Source organism: Myotis nattereri, assembly GCF_964212035.1.
Source record: "Myotis nattereri genome assembly, chromosome: 15".
Lineage (NCBI taxonomy): Eukaryota > Metazoa > Chordata > Mammalia > Chiroptera > Vespertilionidae > Myotis > Myotis nattereri.
Genome location: NC_138090.1, coordinates 31,257,706 through 31,277,210, shown reverse-complemented (window position 1 = coordinate 31,277,210; position 19,505 = coordinate 31,257,706). Strand labels below are relative to the sequence as shown.

At 55.0% G+C, this 19,505-nt stretch overlaps 1 protein-coding gene across 1 annotated transcript; it reads left to right on the top strand.

The window, feature by feature from the left end:
• Positions 1-5,932: 5,932 nt before the first annotated feature.
• CEBPA (CCAAT enhancer binding protein alpha) lies at positions 5,933-8,651 on the top strand. Its single transcript, XM_081107868.1, has one exon. The coding sequence runs from the start codon at positions 5,948-5,950 to the stop codon at positions 7,013-7,015; it is 1,068 nt and encodes a 355-aa protein (XP_080963994.1). The 5' UTR covers positions 5,933-5,947; the 3' UTR covers positions 7,016-8,651.
• Positions 8,652-19,505: the final 10,854 nt, after the last annotated feature.

Here is a 19,505-nt window from a genome sequence, read left to right as displayed (position 1 = left end):
GGCACATACCTAGGTTTTGGGTTTGATCCCCAGGCAGGGCACATGCAGGAGGCAACTGATAGATGTTTCTCTCTCCCATCCTCTCTCTCTTAAAATCAATAAAATCATATCCTCGGGTGAGGATTAAAAAGAAAAGTGCAATATACGTAAGTGTATACATTTAAAGTGCAAGTTTTCTGCCTTCCTACCAGGGCAGCACCATTGTTCACAGTTCGGTGTGTATTCCTCCTAACTTTTTTCTATACACCCATAAGATATATTTTAAAAATCGGTTCTCAAAAAGTGGGAGCTGCATGTTGTTCTGCAAGTTGCCTTTTTTTCCGTTAAGGCTTTATCCTGGAAGTCAAGAATGGCACATTAGCAATTCTGTTTGTTAACTCCATAAGCAGACAGTCTATTAGCACAGACCATAGCAGGACCTGATATCAGTTTCCTTTGGGAGGAATCGAACAGGCTGGAAAGGATAGGAGTCTGGAAACATAGGCAGCCCGCTGTGGGCAGCTTGTTTCTCCTGTAGCTCCAGTGTCTGCACTCAGGGGATGTGTTACACACAGGGTGGTGGGCATTAAAAAGTATTTTGAAGTTATTTACAAAGACCGGGGAACAGTACAATCACAAGGAAAGAGGGCTAGACCTGAGCCCTCTATGAGCCAGCACCCAAAGACTCTTGCTTTGATTTGCAATTTGGTTTCTTGCCTTCTTTAAGTTTTATTTGTTTGTTGTTTTTTAAGATGCATCTTGAGGGATAAATCCTTGGAATCAGCAAAGAGAAGGAATGGGATCCAAATGGTTGGTGCTCAAAAGTGGGCCAGGAGCTCGGCCCCACCTCTTGAACAGTAGGGTTGTGAGGTCTACATGCTGGGGCGGCCACTGCCTCCCACGTGAGCCTGCAGGAGGCAGGCCTGTTCTCCCAGGTGGATCTGATGCCTCGTGTCCAAGGACTAAGTCTTGCTCTCCTGGGCACCCTCCCAGCAGTGCCCTACAGATAGGGATGCTCTGGAGCCAAAGTGGGAGGAGAGGGGGTTCCAGAGCTGTCTTGTCTGGCTGAGAAGTTGTCGCTACACAAATGAGCCCCGTTCAGGAGGCCTCCACTCACCTAGCCTTGTGTCCTGGCTGCGCTGCACCTCTCCAGAGAAAGGGGCCCGTTTCCTCCTGACAAAGGCACTTTCTGCTCAGCCAAGCCCCAGGGGCTGCATCTGCCTGAGGGGCTTCTTTCCAGTTAGCCAGGAGGCACTGTGTAGACCAGGGGTGGGCAAACTTTTTGACTCGAGGGCCACAATGGGTTCTTAAACTGGACCGGAGGGCCGGAACAAAAGCATGGATGGAGTTTTTGTGTGAACTAATATAAATTCAAAGTATACATCATTACATAAAAGGGTATGGTCTTTTTTTTCAATAGTTTTATTCATTTCAAATGGGCCGGATCCGGCCCGCGGGCCGTAGTTTGCCCACGGCTGGTATAGACCCTCCAGGCCCTGGCAGTATTGCCAGGCACGGCTTCAGAGGCTCCTGATACCCAGGGGGTTGGGTGTTCCCCAGCATCCTTTGGGGCCACCCTTGAGCACCCCTCCTAGGCTTGGGAAGAAGCTGAGTTCTGGGAGGATGGCCGGGTAAGGGTTTTCTTGAATAGAATCCATTCCTGTCCAGTCAACAAATATTTGAGGCTCTTCCATATGCCAAGGCCTGTTCTAGCTCTGGAAATAGGTGGAACAGGACAGACAAGGTCCTGTCTGTGGAGCTGGCATTCTGGTGTGGGAAACAGGGAACAAGTTAAAGAAGTAAACAAGACCATTTTCCAGAGAGTGCTATGAGGAAAATAAAACACACAATGGCCTAAGGAGTGGGGGAGGGGTGGCTAGTGTGCAATTCATACCTGAGAGGAACCTCTTCAAGAAGGGGAGACTCAAATGACAGGAAGAAGGAGTCATGCCAACATTTCGGAAGAACATTCCAGGGAGCCAGCACAGCAAACTGAAGCACCCTGAGGCTGGGAGACACTAGGCTCTCCAAAGAGCATAGTTGGGAGCCAAGAAGAGTCTGAGGAGTAAGAAGAGGTGAAGGCCAAATTATGCAGGCCTTGTGGCCAGGTTGAGACATCGCCCGTCTTCTTCCACATGCAGTGGGAGGTCACAGGAAGTTGAAGTAGGCGAGTGACGTGATCCCAGCACATGTTCAACGGGTAACTCAGGCTGCTTTGTGGAGATGCTTGGGGAGGGGGAGGCAAGGAGGACTGCAAGGACACTGGTTAGAGGCTGCTGCAATGGTCCAGGCGAGAGAGCATGGTGGCTGGAACTAGGATATCTGTGGAGAGATGGAGAGAAGGGATGAATTGGGGGTATAGGTTTGAAATTATTGCTGACACTTCCTCCAAAAGAAGCAGGGCCATGGGCCCCCAGACAAGGCTGGACGCAGTGGTGTCTGTTCTCCTGCTGGCACTGAATGAGAGCTGGCCCTGCCAGGGCACGGAGTCCCTGCCCAGCAGACCCTCATACCACCCTTAGACTCACGGACCCCCACGGTAGAGGACCCTCTTCATGCCTTCCTCTGGCCCTTCCCTTCCCTTGAAGTGAGGAGCTTATAAGGCCAAGGAACTTCCTGCTCAAACAGCCCCGAGGCAGCTGCCTGGGCCTACATGGGCCATGTTACCCGGCACTTGGCAGTGTGCACACCCCTGGCCCAAGAGGAGATGGGAGGGGGCAGTTTTCAGTATGGGCAGCATTGGAGCCGTGTGCTGGGAATCCACACCCACCTGACTAAGGAAGCTTCTGGTGGGGGGTAGTCCCAGGGGTGGGTCACAGTTCTCGCCTGCTAAGAGCTGCTTGGCAGAAGCCTGTGAGGTAGGTTCTCCCCTCACCTGGAGTGGCCTTGGCCAGAGACCCAGCTCCATCTTCGGATACAGCCTTATCTAGGCCCCTCCCTGGCAATTCCTGCACTCCAGCCGGGCAAACATCTTGTCCTTTGTTACCAGAACATGCCATGCACTCATAGCCTCTCCACCTTTGCACCTGCCGTTCTGTCCACCTATCCTTCTAGCCAATTCCTGTTCATCCTTCAAAGTGCAGCTCAAAGGTCCACTGCTACATGAAGCCCTCTCTGGCCTCCTTAGTCAGCTCAGGCTGCCATAACAAAGTGCCACAAATCGGGTGGCTTAAATAACAGAAATTAATTTTCTCACAGCTCTGGAGGCTGGAAGTGTGAGGTCAATGTGCCAGGATGGCTGGGTTTCAGTGAGGGCTCTGTTCTCTGACCTGCAGACACCGCCTTCTCCCTGTGTCCTCACATGGGCACCAGTGCATGTGCTGGCAGGGCGGGGGTGGGGGTCGGGGTGGGGGGGGGGCCCTCCCTCTCTTCTTGCAAGGCCACCAATCCTATCTGATTAGGACACCACCCTTATGACCCCGTTTAACCTTAATCACCTCGTTAAAAAATACTATCTCTGGATACAACACATTGGGGGTTAGGACTTCAACATATGAATGTGGTGGGGGGGGGCACACAATTTAGCCCATAGCACCTCCCCAAACAAAATTTGTTGATATCTCCTCCTGAGCCCCGCATTCACCAGGGCAGGGTGTCCCATTATCAATCACACAGTACAATAATCCTTCATCCCCATGTGTGTCTCCTAACAGACCTTTGATGAATTAATGGATGACATCCCTCTGCCCAGGCCCATTCCCTGCTCTTTCGGTGACACCTCCTCTGTGAGGGGGCCCTTCTCTCCCCACAGGCTGTGTGATGGCCTGTCTGTCCCCCCAACCCCAAGAGGGCAGAGGCCACTTCTCACTCATCTCTGGGCACTAAGCACCTTGCACAGAGCTGGCCTGTGGGAGAATTCTGGTTCTGCTGTGGAAAGACCTGGGACCCTGGGTGTGGGCCCCTTGGGCGCCTCTCTCACCCCCACACACCCTATTAACAAAGCCTGATTCCACAGCTCCCCAGCCCTGGGAGCCTCTGACCCTGGCAGGAAACCAGGGGTAGACGCTGTGAACAGGATATTCCAGGAGCCTTTTCCTTGCTCCTCCCCTGGGACTGCCACCGTTCATGGCAATGCGGAAAAGCTGAAAAGCCCACTCCGAGTTTCCCTGCAAGCTCCACAGGTGCTGGTGTGTAAATGGGTCCTGCATCTGGCCAAGAGAGCGGCTCCTGGGCTCACATAGGTTATTTATTTAACGTATCTAGTTTTACTCCCTGTCCAAAAATATCAAGCTAAAAATATTTTGTGTCTGAGGTCTGGACTAAAAAAAAATGAAGCAGTTGGGTCATTAATCATTGAAAATATGTTGAATAGGAACTTGATTAAAGCACAAATTGCTTCTTTACTGTGACCACAGTGGAAACCAGGCCGTGTTTTTGGCGCTGGCCTTGAGGGCTCCTGGGAGGGTTGTGGCGCCTTGCCAAGCCCTGGAAGGCCGCTGTCTGGGAGGGGGTCTTGAAAGCCCAGTCGGGCACTTCTCAGGCAGGCCCACCTCCAACCAACACCCAGGCAGCATCAGACTGGAGAGCACTAAGTCGAAAGGGCGAGGGGGGGCGGGGGTAGTGGCAGGAGCGACTTTCGGCCCCATGAGGCCCCCTGCGAGCCCTCCTGTCCCCACGATCCCTACATAGAAGGCGCGAGGCTCCACGTGGCTGGGGAGGCGCACAGCCATAAACCCCTTCAGCGGGCAGCAGTGAGTGCGGAGGCGGCGCAGCGCCCAGAGGGCATCTGCCCTGGCCGCCTGGCTCCCCAGGATCTCAGGGAACTCCGCCCTGCAAACCACCCAGCAAGGTTCTCCCTAGGCGCTCCCTCGACACCTCTGCGCCCGCCTTGGAGCCCACCTGAATAGGGATTCGGGGAGAGGTCAACGGATTCCAGCCCGCTGACAGCCAGCCCGCTTCGGGATCCCCGTTCCGGAGGGAAGTTCGCCTCCCGCTTCAGAGCGCTCGCCTCGTCCCGGTACCCCAGCCCCGGAATCCAGCTCCGCCCGTCGCACAGGGAAAAATTGGCGGCCCCGCGCGGGGTAGCCGAGCCAGCCCCGCGCGCTTAGCAACCCTAGCGCTCCGGCGAGGAGAAATAATTAAAAAGAAAAAGTCTTCCAGCCCAGGCGGTCAGACCGGACAAGTCCACCAGGCTCCCTGACCGCGGCCGCCTTCCCTTCCCTCTGCTCCCCGCGGGGTCCTAGTGCCCGGCGCCGCGGAGGCCGTGAACCCCGAAGTACTGCCAGAGGCAGAGCAGGGAGAGGTACCACACGGAATCGGCGGGGTCGCCCGGTGATCAGCGATAAAGACGCTCAATCACCGCGCTCCGGGTCTCTCCACACGGTGGTGTGCCCTGGGCCGTATCTTCAAAACTGTTCTCTGCCTCCCACCCCCACCCCGGCTCCTTCTCCACGTCGCCGCCTTCCAGAAACCCCGATCCCGGACAAGACTGGTTCTAGCTTTTAAAGCGAGCCGGCGCCACAGTAGCTCGGAGACCAAGACTGCACGCCACCAACCCCCTGCGCGGCGGCGGGGTGCTGCTGGAAGGCCGGCCTTTGGCTGGAAGTGGGTGTCTTGGGGAGGCTAAAGAAGGGGGGCCCGCCACCGACCACGTGTGCGTGGGGGCGACAACTCGGCCGAGGATGGGGCCCCGCGTGCGGGTCACGGTTCTGCTCGCGGCTCAGGGGCCAGTGGGCGTTGCGGCGCGGCCTCTCCCGCCAGCGCCGCGCTCCAGCCCCACTCACCGGCTCCTCCTGAAGGCAGGCCCTAAGACCCAGGAGGCGCCACTCGCCGTCGCCGATAGTCGGACACTAGAGGGCGACAGCTGCTCCGATATAAATGCGGGGCCCGCGCGGGCCTGGCCATTCGCGACCCGGAGCTGCGCGGGCGCAAGCAAGTAGGGGCTCCCGGTGGGCTGCGGCAGCAGTGGTGCCCCGCGCCGCCTGGAGGCCGCCGAGGCTCGCCATGCCGGGAGGACTCTAGCTCCCCCATGGAGTCGGCCGACTTCTACGAGGCGGAGCCGCGGACCCCGATGAGCAGCCACCTTCAGAGCCCCCAGCACGCGCCCAGCAGCGCCGCCTTCGGCTTTCTCCGGGGCGCGGGCCCCGCGCAGCCCCCTGCCCCACCTGCCGCCCAGGAGCCGCTGGGCGGCATCTGCGAACACGAGACGTCCATCGACATCAGCGCCTACATCGACCCGGCCGCCTTCAACGACGAGTTCCTGGCCGACCTGTTCCAGCACAGCCGGCAGCAGGAGAAGGCCAAGGCGGCCGCGGCCCCGGTGGGAGGCGGCGGCAGCGACTTTGACTACCCGGGCGCCCTGGTGGGACCCGGAGGCGCTGTTATGCCCGGGGGGACGCACGGCCCCCCTCCCAGCTACGGCTGCTCGGCCGCCGGCTACCTGGACGGCAGGCTGGAGCCCCTGTACGAGCGCGTCGGGGCGCCAGCGCTGCGGCCGCTAGTGATCAAGCAGGAGCCGCGCGAGGAGGACGAGGCGAAGCAGCTGGCACTGGCCGGCCTCTTCCCCTACCAGCCGCCGCCGCCGCCACCTCCGCACCCGCACCCGCCCCCCGCGCCCTTGGCTGCCCCGCACCTGCAGTTCCAGATCGCGCACTGCGGCCAGACCACCATGCACCTGCAGCCCGGCCACCCCACGCCGCCGCCCACGCCCGTGCCCAGCCCGCACCCAGCGCCCGCGCTCGGCGCCGCTGGCCTGCCGGGCCCCGGCGGCGCGCTCAAGGGGCTGGCCGCTGCGCACCCCGATCTCCGCGCTGGCGGCGGCGGCGGCGGCGCGGGCAAAGCCAAGAAGTCGGTGGACAAGAACAGCAACGAGTACCGGGTGCGGCGGGAGCGCAACAACATCGCGGTGCGCAAGAGCCGGGACAAGGCCAAGCAGCGCAACGTGGAGACGCAGCAGAAGGTGCTGGAGCTGACCAGTGACAATGACCGCCTGCGCAAGCGGGTGGAACAACTGAGCCGCGAACTCGACACTCTGCGGGGCATCTTCCGCCAACTGCCCGAGAGCTCCCTGGTCAAGGCCATGGGCAACTGCGCGTGAGGCGCGCCGCGGCGGGACCGCCCTGGGCCGACCCCCGGCTGGGACCCAGGGAGTATTTTCGTGGTCTCGGGATCTCAAGACTGCCCACGCCGCGCATGCCAGGACTAGGAGGTTCCGATGCCGCCTGAAAGCCTGGACTGTCGCGCGTGCCCCTTGCCTTCTTCTGCGCGGGACACGGTGCGTCCAAGATAAAGGGTCAGGCGGTAGTTTCTTCCTGTAAGAGAGAAGTGCCCGGGGCCAAGCCGGGAGCCTGGCAACTCTAGTATTAAGGAATAACCTTGTGCCTTGGAAATGCAAACTCACTGCTCTGATTCCTACCAAGTAGGGGGAGCAAATATGTGCCTTGTCATTTTATTTAGAGGGTTCCCTGCCTTGGTCCCAAGGCTGCAAGGCTGCAGCAGGCCCCCGTGAGAGAGGACGGGTGCAGGCTTCCGGCTGGAGGAAGGTTCAGGGAGCAGAGATCCTGTAAGCCAGTCCCAGCTGCTCCTCAGCTCCTTGTCCTTGGAGAGGAGGAAACAGGGATGTGGGCTTTGTGAACCTAAGGCTGTTCCCCTAGTTCTACATGAAGGTGGAGGGTCCCTATGTCCTTGTCTCTAACCTCCCAGCCTACAAGGGACTGGGCTTCCAGGGCAGAACTCCCTGAATGGGAGTCCCCATGTGACCAGTGGGAGACCTCACCCCGAGTCAGACCAGAAAGCTAGGTGTGGATTAGCTATAAGGACATACGTACATGGGAGTGGTGGCCTGGTGGAAGAGGGGAGCCTACAGGTCTGGTCTGGGGGTTGGGAGAGGGGTGAAGGGACTCTGGGGCCATCAACCATGTCTGTACTGTATGTTGCCAGCGTTGCCATACAAACATGAAGCACAGTCAGCCCGTCCCGGAGGGACCCAAGTTATGAGAAGATTTCCAAATATTTTGCTTTATCAGCCGATATCAACATTTGTATCTGGCCTCTCTGTGTCCCAGTGGTGCCTTGTGCAATGTGAATGTGCATGTCTATGCTAAACCACCATTTTCTTTGGTTTTTGTTTTGTTTTGGTTTTGCTCAGATACTTGCCAAAATGAGACTCTTCGTCAGCAGCTGCAGGGAGGGTCTGCGGCTCTCTTTCCTTTTGGTTTTGGGATTGCTTTTGCTCCCGGAGGAACCAAAAAGGCAAGATGGGCTTCCCCTTTCCCCTCAGCTTTCCCTGGGGGGTGGCTGTGGACCTTGGTCCCCTCTGGCCCCAAGCTGCCCACAGGCTTGTCCCCCACAGAGGCCTGGCTCCGGGTCTGGAAGGGAGGCGGCCTCCAGCCAGCACACACAGATCGCTGGGCTTGGGAGCAGAGGACAGCTTGGTTCTCTTCTTTGGAGGAGAACGTAGAGTTTCATGCTAGATGTTTTATGTATTATATCTATAATATAAACATATCAAAGTAAATGTTGGTGTTTTTTTAAAACCAGAAAAGCTACTTCCACGGTTTTCTGTGAGCCAGGTCACATTTGTAAATAATCACAGCATATGTTCTGGCTGAGATCCTGACTTCCATTCACTCTGTACCCATGCTGAGCCCCTCTGTACATTAAAGGGGTGACTTCTCCCAACCAAGACAAATAAATGGCAGAAAGAGGACAAGGCTCCAAGCTAAGCATGCCAAAGCCTGAAGAACATCTCCTGGTCGGAGACTGTTTGGGGGGCAGGGGGCAGGGGGCTCATGGGACCTTGGTGTGGCCTCTCATGGCCCTTTGGGAGAAGAGAGATTCGGAGAGGGAGCCCCCTGCCTGAAGTTGCCGCAGCCTCTTTGGAACTCGGGCAGGCCTTGTGCAGCAGCTTCAGGCTCCAGGGGCCCTTCGGCCACACTCACTTCCAAACTCACAGTTCCAGCTCTGGAGCAGCCTCGCCCACACCTGCCTTTGCCACAGCAGGACCCTGGGTGGGCAGGGAGAGGCCTCTAGCTGTGGGACCCTCACCCCTTCCCCCTTGCTCTGGGCCACGTGGCTGCAGCCTACTCTGGCAGGGCCCTGAAAGGCAGCCCTAAGACTGAGTACCCCTCCACCAGCCTTCCACACCTTCCCTGCCAGCTCAGCCCACCCAGAAACAAAGGGCCCACGGCAGGCCTGAGGTTGGGTGTCTGGCCCTTCCCCACGCACCACCCAGCAAGGAACCAGCCCAACATCCATGCTGCCCACTGTGTCCACCCTGCATCAAGCCCCCCACCTGGACAACTGCCCTAGGAGGACAGGCACCCCGACACCCTCTTAGCAGCAGTGATAGCCACCAGGAAGGGTGCACCTCCATGCCTGAAAGAGCAAGGCCTGAGAGGAAGTGCCCCGGAGGCTAGCAGGCGTTCAGAGTTGGCTCTTTCTGAGGGCAAAAGGCAAAAACACTTCTTACCTTCTGTTTGCTACCCTCCCCCAGAGTGTTCACTTGCGCAGCTGATAGTATATGCCATTGTGGGCTGCGACCGTTTCAAGAAATTACACATTCTTCTTAAACTCTGAAAGCTTTGGGTTTACCTGACTGTGCTTAATGAGGTGACCTAGCCCCTTCCCGCTCCCGCTTTCTGTCTTGTGTCTTGCCGCCTCCTCACCCATGGCCGCCCTTGGCAGAGGAAAGGCCATGAGCCCATTGAGGAGGCGGTGGCCTGCCCTGCTGCCTGGGAACCAAGGAGGCAGAGCCCCACCGCCTGCCTAGAGGCCTGGGGCAGGCCACAGCTTGCTAGGCCCCAGCAAACCCTCTCTGAGTTCAGTGCTAATTCCAGTTTTTCTTGTTTGAGGGGGCCAAGCCTTGGCTTCCCCCTTTGCCCCCAGAACAGATCCCAGGATGAGTGGGGGAGGGGCACCCCTCCTACCCTCACTCCTCCCCCTCCCCTCCCACAGTCCCATCTCCAGGGATTTCCTCTTTCAAAGCTGTCAGCTCCTGAAAGGGCACCCGTCCTACTGCAGATCCTTAGGGCCAGGGCAGGCTTTGTTGGGGACAAGATGATCCAACCACAGCCAGCCCCAGGAAAGGAATTGATAGAGCAGCCCGTGGGGGGGCTGGGGGCAGCATGGGGGAACCTGCCTAGTTCATGCTCTGTGCCCAGCCAGAGAGGCCCTTGGGGAGAGCCACTCTTCACCACCCACTGCTTCCTGCAACACGCCCCCCCCCCCCCACACACACACACACACAGTTCCCCTCCTGACTTCAGCCGCATGAAGAACTACTCCAAGAGTCTGGCACCAAACACACCCCAAGTATTTATTGGATGCCAACTGTATACCAAGGCCTGTGCCTAGGACGAGGCACTCGGCTGAGAACAAGCATACTAGACTCCTACTCTTGAGGATCTCATAGCCTTGTGACATCCAGATGTGCTTTAAGGGTGATAAGTGTAATGGGGCGGGGGGCTCAAAGTGTGAATAGAGGCACCAGGGAAGGCTTCCTGGAGGTAGCAGCTTTAACCCAATGCAGCCATGGACCCAGTGCCTCTGCCTTGCACTCTCCCATGAGAGTTAGCAGCGACCTCACCCCCTTGGTGGGCCACCAGAGCCTGGTGTCACTGAGAGCACTGTCCCCGGGAGCCAGCCTCCAGGGAAGGAGCAAGGGCAGAAGGGAGAAAGGGAGGCGCTCCTTTGCTGTCAGGTGCCTCCTGATGGTTTAGGTTGTCACAAATGTCACCCTTATCTCTTGGATCTCCTGGGAATCTGTGAACATGGCATTGGGCCCTGACACCTGTGATGAGCCACTGGGACTGGCGAGGAGTATCTGCCCCTCCCAAGTCTCCCGCCCCCTCCTTCCCAGGCAGAAACCTGCCAGGCCTCCTCCACGAGCAGCTGATTTCATGGGAGGGGATGGGGCCGTGGGGGGAGGAAGAGGGAGGCCACGCCTGGTGCAGGCCAAGAGGGGGCAGAAACCCCAGCCTTGCTCAGCCAGAAGGCCTCCTTCCAGGCACCACAGGCCTCCCGCAGACATGAGCAGGGTCTGGACAGAGGGGATACCCCATCTGGCTCTTTCCTATGTTGATGGGTAGGGGTAGGCCTTTCCCTTATTTTCTACTTAAATTAAACTAAACCACCAGGACCTTTCAAAGATTGTCCTTGTCTCTATAAAAGACTTGTACTATCTGCCATCTCTCAACCGCCCCCCTTCTTCCCTCCTCCATACCCCTCTTCATGGATGGAGCATTTGACGTAAGCAGAGACATAGGAAAGATACCAATTCACTATCAAAGCATCCTAGCCCCATCCCAGAACAATTAAAAAGCCAGATGGAATCTCTGGGAAATCGGCATTAATAACGCGAACAATCTGTGCAGGCCGGCAGGGACCCAGGAGCCTCAGGCGGGGGCGGGGGGGGGGGCGGAGAAGAGGGGGAGCAGGCAGAGGTGCTAGAGCATGAGCTCGCTGCATTGTGGTCAGCCTGGGGGAGGTGAGGCCATCGCAGGGTCTGCCTAGGTCTGTCCTCAACTGGGCTTTCCCCTGCAGCCCCTGGAAGGCCCTCTGTGCATCCTGGATCCTGGTCGCTGCAGACAGAGCCAAATAAATGTGGAACCCATTACTCAGGCAGCCACAGCCTTGGCCAGCCCCGTTCTGGCACCCAAGAGCTTTGCTTTCCTTTACTTTGTTTTTATTTATTATTTTTCTAGCCTTCTAGCCCCACCCACTGGGAACAGGCCTCCCTGGGTGTTAGCTTCTACAATGCCCTTTCTCTTCATTTGCTGTGCTCAAGCCATACCTGAGAACAGCAGAAGATGGTATTGGGGGCCCTGTGGGGTCTGCACCCTGAGGCTCCCCTTAGATTTCAGACTGGTGGGCACTAGCAGCAAGACTAGCCAAGCTCTCTGAAGCCGGTATGATTGCTAGAGGAGCAGGGCACAGGGGTCCACACTGCCTGGCTGCCGTGAGGGGCCCAGAAGGGGCTCAGCCAAGACCACAGGAAAAGACTCTTTTGCTGTCCTGGGCCTTTTTCTAGGTATAGAGCCGAGAAACCAGATTCTTCCATAGCCCCATTTTTCAGACCGTGGACTGGAGGCCCGCCTGAGATGGACTTAAAGATGTAGTTTTCTTATATCCAACAAGTTGGGACAGGAATTGGATTGTTTTAAAAGCAAGCTTTGTGATTCTTACATACCCAAAGAGTCATTTTCTGACCTTCAATCCTCCCTGTCTCCTTGTCCCCGCTCTTCACCCTCACCCTCGGCCTCCCTGGAAACTGTCCTCCCCAAGGTCCCCATGAGCTCCTGGAGCCAAATCACATGAACTCCCCGGGACCCTGCTTGTCTGCCTCCTGCTGAATTTGGCCCCAGTGGACATTCAGTGTCTGGCCCATGGCAGGTCTTCAACACGTGTGTGAATGCATGATCTCTCATCTCTCTCCTCTTTTAAGAACCACCCCCTGCCTCTCCTTCCCACTCAAGGGTTCATTGGATCGGCCTGAGGTGCACCAAGCAGGGGCTTGGAGGACCAGGGTCACCATGTGGAAGGAACACAAGAGCACCCGAAATAAGGCTCATTCTACATGAGTCACGGCTTCTACGAATGTCATTTTTTAATGCAAGAATCCTAAGAAAGGTAACCAACCTGGTTCTAGATCATCCTCAACACCTCTGTATGAATTTTTTACTACCAAAAGCAGGGTCTAGTCAGGCCCACGAGATGGCCATGCTCTGGGGGACAGTGTACCCGAAGGAGGTGGGATTTCCAGGAGAGGGGAGGGGCCCAGGAGAGGGGAGGGGTCCAGGAGAGGCAGCGAGGTGTGCCCAAGGCTGCTGGCTTGGAGCCGCTCCCAGGCACGGGGCAGCTGGGATCACATGTCTCTGCTGTAAAGGTCTCTCGGGGTTGTGTCTCTCCAGAATGACTGATGAAGTCTTTATGGCCCACGGGTGGGAACACCAGTGGCCAAATGTGGTGGCCTAGGACAAGGACATGTCACCCAGGGACCCAGACAGGTCTTAAAGGGAACCATCCTGGCCTGTACCAAGCCCTCTAGATCCAAAGATATTTCTGCTGCTTGGCAAGTGGCAGCCAATCTTTCCCCAGAAAGAACGCCTCTCCTTCCCGAGCAGCCACTGGCCTCACAGAGCCCCCACCTTCCCCTCAAACCTCCGGAGCACTCTCCTTGGTGCCCCCCAGGAATCCATGCTGCTCTGGCTGGTGAAGAAACTTGGCTGGTTATGCGGCCTTTCTTCAGGCTTTGGGCAATGGTCTCAGTTGGACGTGGAAGCACAGCCTCTGCCCATGAGTGGGGGCAAGGGAGTGTCAGGGATGGGGCACCTGCCCCAGAGGAAGCCCCTGTGACCTTCGACATCAGGTTAGGACCCGTCTGAAGTGGCCTTGATGATTTACAATTTGCAAACACATTTTATTTGATTCCTCAGTTTTGCTAGAGCAATTACAGTGACTAAGCATGACAAATCGCTCCCAACACCGTGTCTCTGTGCTGTTAGGAAATGTGTTTGCTTCATTATTTTGCCTGGTACAGTAACATTTTAAAAATAGACTCATTCACTGTACTTGGAGGCAATTTGTTCTACATTTTCCCACTAATTTGATTTTAATCTGATATTTAAACTTCATGTGACCACATTCCCACTGATTTATAGGGAATAAACCCGACCTGGCAGCAGTTTAATTGGCCTTAACCCAGGAGTCCACAGGACAAAGGACTTACCCCGGAACAATTTGAAGGCACTGGTACCTGGAATGCTTAAGACTATGTCTAATTCAGCAATGCAAGTGCCACTTGCCTACGGGCAAAAGACCACCACAGCTCTGCAGAGCCCGGCTCCTAGTGGGCCAGCAATCACTGTCAAGCAGGCGCATCAAGCCCAGAGGCCCTGGTGCTGTACACGCTTGAGATGTGCACTGCGCTGGGTTCCGGAAGGGGACAGTTTGCTCACAGGTGATACACGGAAGTCTCCTCCTTCTCCCGTGATCAGGATGGTCCACCTCCCACGGGCCGTGAAGCACTGCTACCAGCTGACTCCTGGCCGCGCCTCTTACTAATTCTGTGACCCTCACCGAGTCTCTTCAGCTCTCTGAGCTTCCGTTTCCTTCTATGCAAAATGTATGCAAAACTAGTACATGTCATCAAGTTGTTGTGAAAGGTAAACTGGCAAAGCTTGTGAGACACTTGGCTCTAGCTAATGAGGTTGCCATGGCTGTGGGTTGGGGCAAGAGGCAGAGCGGGAGGGGATGGCCACCTAGGTCCCTGCAAACTTCCCTGGAAGGCGACAGTCATCTGAACAATTTAGGGCAAAATCCAGTACCCAGAATAATCAAGTTACTAAAGTCATTTTAATGCTGCTTAGAATTTTTTTTCCAGGATGTCTTTCATCTGCTTAAAAGACACTTAATGCGCTTCTCCTGGATGCAGAGCCCTCTTTGCCATAACCTTGAAGGCTGAGTCTGAGGTCAAACCCTCCCTCTCTGCTCTCGGCAGCGCTAGAAGGGTGCCCATGTACTTGTTGTAGGAAAAGATTCTTAACACAAGTGCAGAATCCTAGGTGATGACTCCTGTTAATGAGAACAAGTATTCTCACTGGGGCATCAGCCTCCCCAAATCCTGAGACGCCCTCTTGTTTGGACCCCATGGGCCTCTCTAGTAACTTCTCTATTTGGGAAGCTGGAACCTCAGCATGTAGGGTTGCCCTGCGCTCCCATGCTAGTGGCAGGGGAGCAGAAGGATACGCTTGTGTGTCTGGGGGACACCTCCTGTCCCCGTGCCTCTCTCAGTCCCCTACTAGGTATGCTCAGTCCTTGGCAAACAGCGGGTGCCCATGTGCCTGACCCGCTCGAGCCAGAAAAGGACGGAGGGAGACTGCCCTCTGCCCTGTGGGGAGGCCTGACTGGACTCCCACACAGGGAAGCTCCTGGGGTTCTGGAGGAGTAAGGAGGGGCCACAGAGGCTGGTGGGAGGAGGCCTTGGCCAAGCTTCCCTAGAGCTAGGATCACCAACAGGAAATTGCTCCAGAAACCTACCCTGCTTTTCCCTTTGCTGCCAGGAATGCCACTTTGAGAGTTACTCGAGTTAATAAGCAAACCCCTTAGGAAAGGAAGGAAGGCAGCTCTTGGACACCCCCACCTCACTGTGAAGCACAGGAAACAATTGGATACCACTTGTCGAGGGAGGGCAGCAGGTAAGGAGAGGGTCCAGGAAGCCTTAAATCAGGGGTCCTCAAACTATGGCCCGCGGGCCACATGCAAATCCAAATATTGTATTTGTTCCCGTTTTGTTTTTTTAATTCAAAATAAGATATGTGCAGTGTGCATAGGAATTTGTTCATAGTTTTTTTTAAAACTATAGTCCGGCCCTCCAACGGTCTGAGGGACAGTGAACTGGCCCCCTGTTTAAAAAGTTTGAGGACCCCTGCCTTCAATCACTGGCCCCTCCCTAGCCAAGCCAGCTGGGCTGGTGCAGGGCAGCAGAAAGAAGAGAGAACAGGCCTGGGCCATCCGCGGGCGACCCCGAGGGGAGAGTGGCACCTTGTGGGCGCAGGCACAGGTGCAGGAGCATGCTGTGAGTGTATAAACTTGGGGCTGAAGGAGCTACCAGGCCCGAGAGGGGCAAAGGGCCCTCTAGAGCAATTCCCGAGTTCACCGAGGCCCGATCGACCTCTATTTCAGAAGCAATCTTGTTGGAGAAAGGTGGAGGCCTGTGAGTCATGGGCTGGGCCGCTGAGCCAGGGGAGGTGGGGACAATGGCTCTCAGCCCGAAATGTGTCAGAGGCGAGATGAGCATCTTGAGTGATGTGCACTTTGTATAATTATGTGGGACAGCGCTGCCCAGGGTGTGTGTGCGCCACATTAGAGAGAAGAGCAACCCGCCCGGTCCTCTCCTCGCTGTGTGGGGCACCGGGCTCACCAGAGGCCCAGCTGCTCACCATGGAGCTGGTCTGCCAGGACCATGACAAGACCAAGGCGGGGGCAGGATCAGCACCTGGACCCCTACACGCTGTGTCCAGTGGGAGCGCTGAAACGTCTCCACTCCCAAATGCACACAGGAGAGGGAAATGCTCGTGTTTTCCTAAGACTCTCATCACTGACTTTACTCCATGATGCCCTCCCCCGCTCCCACTTCCACCCAACACTCCTCAACTTAATTTACTTTAGTTTTTAATTTTTAAGATTAAATCAACTGCATGCTGTTTGGAACATCTTTGAGAATTTCAGAAATTGGAATGGCATGTCAGAGACATTGCAGAGCCAGGTTTGGGAGTCCATATGCCCCCCCCCTCCCCCATCTGTACTCACCATGGGCTGGGAGGTCAAATGCAGTTGGCCATCCCTTTCTGCTTTTCCCATGAGACAAGACACTGGGACTGGTACCCACATAGCACAGCAGTTTGGCGGGCCTGCTGCTGGGGCTGGGAAAATCTGGTTCATGCTGGAGGGCCAGGATGGACCAGGGCCTCCAAGAGGCTCTACCGTGGAGCTGCTCACAGCACCCAGGCCCAGTGTTGGTTACATAGGGCTGGGCCTGCATTTCCACCCACTGGGGGTGTGAGACCATGCATGTCCTCACCTCACCACACACCTGCTGTGTGGCCAGGCACAGGTTTGGCAGTCTCTCTGTTTGAGCATGTCTGAAAGGTGTGCCAGGATTCCCAGAGGCAAGATGATGAATGGGTGTCCCTCCAGAACAGAACAACCACAAGAACCTGATCCCAGGACGAGTCACACTGAGGAAGACCAGGACCAGGTCACCTGGCAGCCAAGAGGGGATTCTGAGTCAAAAACAAACTACCTGCCTGCCAGCCAGGTCACTCTCCCACCCAAGAGAGCCCGGGGCTGAGAGCCAGAGGGCTGCAGAACCAAGGCTTGGATGATTCCCCTCCTTTCTCTGGAGTCCAGCTTCTAAGTCCTGGCCATCTGGTTGTAGGTGACGTTGGGGAGCTAGACAATGAGAGACATCAGAGCTCCTTGGCCCATATTGAGGCCTGGGTTGAAGGTGGTGTTGGTATCATCAAGCCTTCTTCAGCGATGGCAAAGGGACACTCTAGCATCACCTTCTCTTTCAGACCCCCCACCCAGCCATAACCAGACCATATCAGCCAGCTGCTCATAAGTCTCCACCACATACCTCTGAGAGCCCAGACCAGAGTCCAGTCATGGGGAGACCAGCGTCAGAGGAGAGGAGGGGCACAGCATATGGGTGTCCTGTTAGTATTCCATCAGGGTAGAACAGAGGGCTTTCTCACTCCACCCGCCCATGCTACTGCGCCCCAGTGAACTGTGGCGGGACCCTGGAGAACGGCGTTCTGCTACCTCCCAGTGACAGGTCAGTAAGGCCTGTGGGAGGGAAGAAGGAACAGGAAGATGCAGCGGTGGTCGTCTCAGGGCTGCCCAAATGGTGCTGTAGAGGGCAGGGGGGACTGCAGAGACAGGAAACAGGCAGAGTTGATTTTCCATCTTTTCCTTGTGTCCTTTGTTGGCTACATTGAACTTGGTATTGTACAACATCATGGCCACTGGCCAAGAGCAGGCTGGGTCCAGAGTCTCCCATGAGTATTTTCTGAGCTCCGAGTTGTCTGAAACATGGAGTTATATCACCAAAGGAAAACTAACCATTAAATGGTTCAGTGCATGCCTTCATTCGTTGATTGGTCCCAGAAAATTCTTACATATTAATCTTTAAAACATGGCCTCTGCTCCATTTCTTCTCTCCTCTCCTTCAGGGACAATATGAACATATGTCAGACCTTCTCTTCCTCTTTATCTCATATCATCTCTTCTTTATTTTCTTTTTGTCTCTATGTTCCACATTGTGATAATTTCTTCTGACTTTCTTTTCCGATTTCCTAATTTTTTTCTCAGCTGTGTTTACTCTGTAGTTAAACTTGTCCATTGAGCTCTTAATTTTGGTTATTATAGTTTTTATTTCTAGAGATTCAACTCGATCCTTTTTTCAGGTCTACAATGTCGCATTTTGTAGATTCCCATTCCTTACAGTTATCTTTAAGCATGTCTTATTTCTTTAAAGATCTTGTGCACAATTCTTTTATGGTCAACAATTTTAATTCTCAAGGGTCTATTTCTGTTTCCTGTTGATTCTCCTAGTTTCCACTTCTTGTGTGTCTGACCATCTTTTAGGAAAATTATTTGAAAGAAAAATTTTAGACTTAAGACAAAAGTACCTTTCACTAGGGAGCATTTTTATTTGCTCCTGCCAAACAATAGAGGAACACTGCTAATCCAGGATCACCTTAATCAACCTTAAGACTTGAGGTTCCATAGCCCAACCAGGAGATGAAAACTTAGACTGCAAGATCATGTGAGAGCTGGTCTACTTCTGGTTCACACTTATCTGAGGGAGTAGTTCTTTGGAGTTCCACACCAATGTGGGGTAATGTCTTATGGCCTTACCTGTGTGAGCTCTGGGATTTGACTTCTATCTCATTCCATGAGGGTATCAAAACAAAATTAAAATTTTGGGGCATCAGAAATGCCTCAGTTAAAACGTGGCTTCTATTCTTGCTTACCTGTCTGGATTTTTCTCCCCTCAATTTTGGCCTGCCAATTCCCTTTTATACTGCCAACTCATTAGTGCTTTTAATATATACCAATGTATATATTAGAGGCCCAATGCATGAAAATTCATGCACTTGGGGGCAGGGGGGTCCCTCAGCCCCGCCTGCACCCTCTAACAGTCCAGGACCCCTTGGGGGATATCCAACTCCCACGGGGAGCGGGCCTAAGCCAGCAATTGGACATCCTTCTCGCAGTCCAGGAGCCCTCGCTCCTCACTGCCTGCCTGCTCGCTGCTCCTTACCGCTCAGTTCACTGCTCCTTAGCACTGCCTCAGAGGCAGGAGAGGCTCCCGTGGCTGCACTCGCCAGCCATGAGCCCGGCTTCTGGCTGAGCAGCGCTCCACCTCTGGGAGCACATTGATCACCAAGGGGCAGCTCCTGCGTTGAGCGTCTGCCCCCTGGTGGTCAGTTCACATCATAGTGGCTGGTTGTTCCACCCTTCTGTCGATTTGCATATTAGGCTTTTATTATATAGGATATTTTTAAATTTTTTAAATTTATTCAGCATTTTTAGTTGTTTTCAGTGCAAGGATGGGCCTACTATTGCTGAAAGTTATCTCTCCAGTCACTCAGCCAGTACTTGTGGAGTACCTACTCTGTGCCAGGCACTGTGCTGGGGCAGAGCAGCAGCCCAGACAGACAGAGCAGGCTCTTGTGGTGATCGCCATCTCTAGGGAGACAGACAATAAACAGAGTTACTCAATTGATTAGTTAATTACACTTGTGATACAGATTATGAAGTAGGAAATTCAGGGTGATGAGAAGGAGCCTTCGCCCACTTTGTGGGCTTAGGGGAGCTGTTCTCAAGGGTGTGGTTTTTAAAGCTGAGAACTGAAGAATTGGTGGGTTGAATCAAGAGAATCCAGGCAGCATTTCTAAAACTCAGCATATACAAAACTCAGCAGTGGGAAGACGCATGACATTCCAGGTACTGAAAAGTGTCCAGTGTGGCCACAGTGAGGAGCAGGGCAGGGGGTGGAGGACAAGAGGTGTGTGTGGCTG

What these genes read in the sequence shown, in the direction of transcription:
- CEBPA (XM_081107868.1), top strand. Translation starts at nt 5,948, where the DNA reads ATGGAGTCGGCCGACTTCTACGAGGCGGAGCCGCGGACCCCGATGAGC.